Genomic DNA, 2,413 nt, shown 5'->3' with positions numbered 1-2,413 from the left:
GCCGCCCCATCTGCTGACCCTGACTTATCCGGTTCTGGGTTAGGGGGAGCTGAGCTTCGAGCAGGACCGCCTGGTGGCCGGGGGACAGCTGGGGGAGCTTCACAATGGGACCCATTATCGGGAGGTCCGCCAGTTCCTGTCCAGTTCAGGTCACCACCTCCTCCGATTCTATTTCCTCACCCGAGTCTACTCGACTTATGTGGAGTCTGTCCTGGCCGAGTTACAGCACGGGCCACCGCCTGACCTGGTCATCATCAACTCCTGTCTCTGGGACCTCTCCAGGTGAAAAGAGCAGTGCTGTGGGCAGGCCCCTCCACCCCCGCTCTGGGACTGGACAACCCTTGGCTGGGCATCCTTTGACTCTGGAACATTTCCACCCCTCCCCCAGGCTCTGAATCTTCTAGTTTATTTATTTTATTTTATTGAGAGAGCCTGGTGGCTGTCTGGGTTTTTAGGCTTCCTCCCACCTAAGAGAATTGAAGCAGATTACATCCTAAGGCACAGCCTCCCAGGCAGGAAAGGTCCAAGGTGCCTTCGAGCTCAGAGGGTACATCCTGTCCCAAGAACAAGTCACCCTGTTGCAACATGTTGGCATATAACAGTTACACTATAAAGAGAAAAATAGCTAACTAGATTGCACTTGTTTTGCTTAATAACTTTATAAAATGTATTGAATATGATTCTGGTAATCACTAATCAGTCTTTACCCTGGATTAACCCCTTCCGTACCGCCTGGGGTCTTATTTGAAGGGTCAGGGATTCTCATTCTCTTCACTCCATCCAGGTATGGTGGTGATGCCATCAGAAGTTACCAGGAAAACTTAGAATGCTTATTTGAAAGGATGGAAGAAGTCCTGCCTGCCTCCTGCCTCCTGGTATGGACCCTGGCAATGCCACTGGGTGAGCGCCTTACGGGAGGCTTTCTGCTGCCAGAGGTGAGAAGGCTGAATTTCTCCACCCCCTCCCCCACACCTGCCATTTCTGTGCCTGTGCCTGTGTCACTCCAGCCCTGGGTTTGGGGGGAAAGAGGGGCCTGAGTGCAGGTTCCTCCCCTCCTTTGTTGTCCCTTCCTCAGCTGCAGCCCATGACGGGCTCTCTCCGAGCTGACGTGTTGGAGGCAAACTTCTATTGTTCCATGTTGGCTGATGGGCACCGATTTGATGTACTGGACCTGCATTTCCACTTCCGGCACGCGGTTCGGCACCGGCGTTTGGACGGCATACATTGGGACCAACATGCCCATCGCCACGTCTCCCAGCTGCTGCTGGCCCATGTGGCTGAGGCCTGGGGGGTGGAGGCTCCCCGCAGGAGCACCCCACTTGGTGAGTGGATGGGGGCTCTAGAGGGCAAGGGACAGGGTGCATTTTTTTTTTCATCAGGGAGGAAAAAAAACCATTATGAGACAATGCAGGACCCCAGAATTTTAGATTTAGAAAAGAAGGAATTTTCTCAAAGTTGCAGAATTAACAAATGACAGAGCCGGAATTCAGCCTTTCTTTCCAGTTCACCATAGATCCCTAATAGTCTGGGCTGTGGGCATTAAGCAGGAGACCCTAGTTATTGAGAGTCAAAGTCTGCCCTCGAGAAGCTTCCAGCCTGATGGGAAGAGAAGATCTAGATTTGGGTCATGATTAGATTCTCAAGTGTTAATACTTGGGTCAAAGATCTTAAAGTAGGGAGGTCAGTGGTGGTGTTAATGCAGTTGTCCAGATGAGAAGTGATAAAGGTCTAACCTAGAATAGGAACTCTTTAAGTGGAAAAGAGAAATTGTGGAGGTTGAATCTACAGGATTGGAAAACTGATTGGATGTAATGATAGACTGTCAGGGTAGAGATGCCTACCAAGGAGTTGGGAATATGGTGCTAGAATTTGGAGAGAGATTTTAGGACTATTCAAAAGGAGTGATCGATGGTGAAAAGGTTAAACCAAAAGCCACTGAATTTGACAGTTAAAATTTTAAGGGATACCCTAGGCGAGAAGATGTGGGTGAAGGGACAGAAAGGCTTCAGAGGAAGAAGCTTAGGGGCCCGAGCGAGGGAAGGAGGTTTGGAACGGAGATGGGGGTTTGGGAAGGCAGTCTTCTCTGCGTCTGTCTGAACTGACTCCTCTGTTTTCAGGGGAATGGAATGAGGAGCGATTATCCCTAGAACACAGGTCCAAGAGGTCTTCATCCTGGAGGCATCCCGCCCATCTCTCTGAGGGGACTTTGCCACCCTGGAGACATCTAGCCCAGGCAGCTGAAGAGACCCCTTCTTGGAACTGTTCCTCGCTGGCGTCCCTGGAGTGGTCCTTCTTGGAACAGCCAGTGCTGGGGGCTGAGGAGCCTGCATTCTCGAGATGTTCATCTCAGAGGACTAAGAGGTCTTTTTCCTTTGAGCCAGTAGCCCAAGACATTGATGGTCCTTTGTCCTGG

At 50.9% G+C, this 2,413-nt stretch overlaps 1 protein-coding gene across 1 annotated transcript in view; it reads left to right on the top strand.

The window, feature by feature from the left end:
• Nucleotides 1-1,358, top strand: part of LOC123254155 (PC-esterase domain-containing protein 1A-like) — a gene marked incomplete at both ends in the record, with an annotated part of 1,783 nt that extends 425 nt beyond the window's left edge. The window contains 3 exons of the mRNA XM_044683213.1: nt 44-282; nt 785-935; nt 1,076-1,358. Of these exons, the coding sequence (XP_044539148.1) occupies nt 44-282; nt 785-935; nt 1,076-1,358 (673 nt within the window). The remainder of the gene's footprint in view (nt 1-43; nt 283-784; nt 936-1,075) is intronic.
• Between the last annotated feature and the right edge of the window lie 1,055 nt (nt 1,359-2,413).

This window comes from Gracilinanus agilis, unplaced genomic scaffold (genome assembly GCF_016433145.1).
Source record: "Gracilinanus agilis isolate LMUSP501 unplaced genomic scaffold, AgileGrace unplaced_scaffold16027, whole genome shotgun sequence".
Taxonomy (NCBI): domain Eukaryota; kingdom Metazoa; phylum Chordata; class Mammalia; order Didelphimorphia; family Didelphidae; genus Gracilinanus; species Gracilinanus agilis.
Note: the sequence above shows the minus strand (reverse complement) of the source record. Positions and strands in the feature narration are given on the sequence as shown.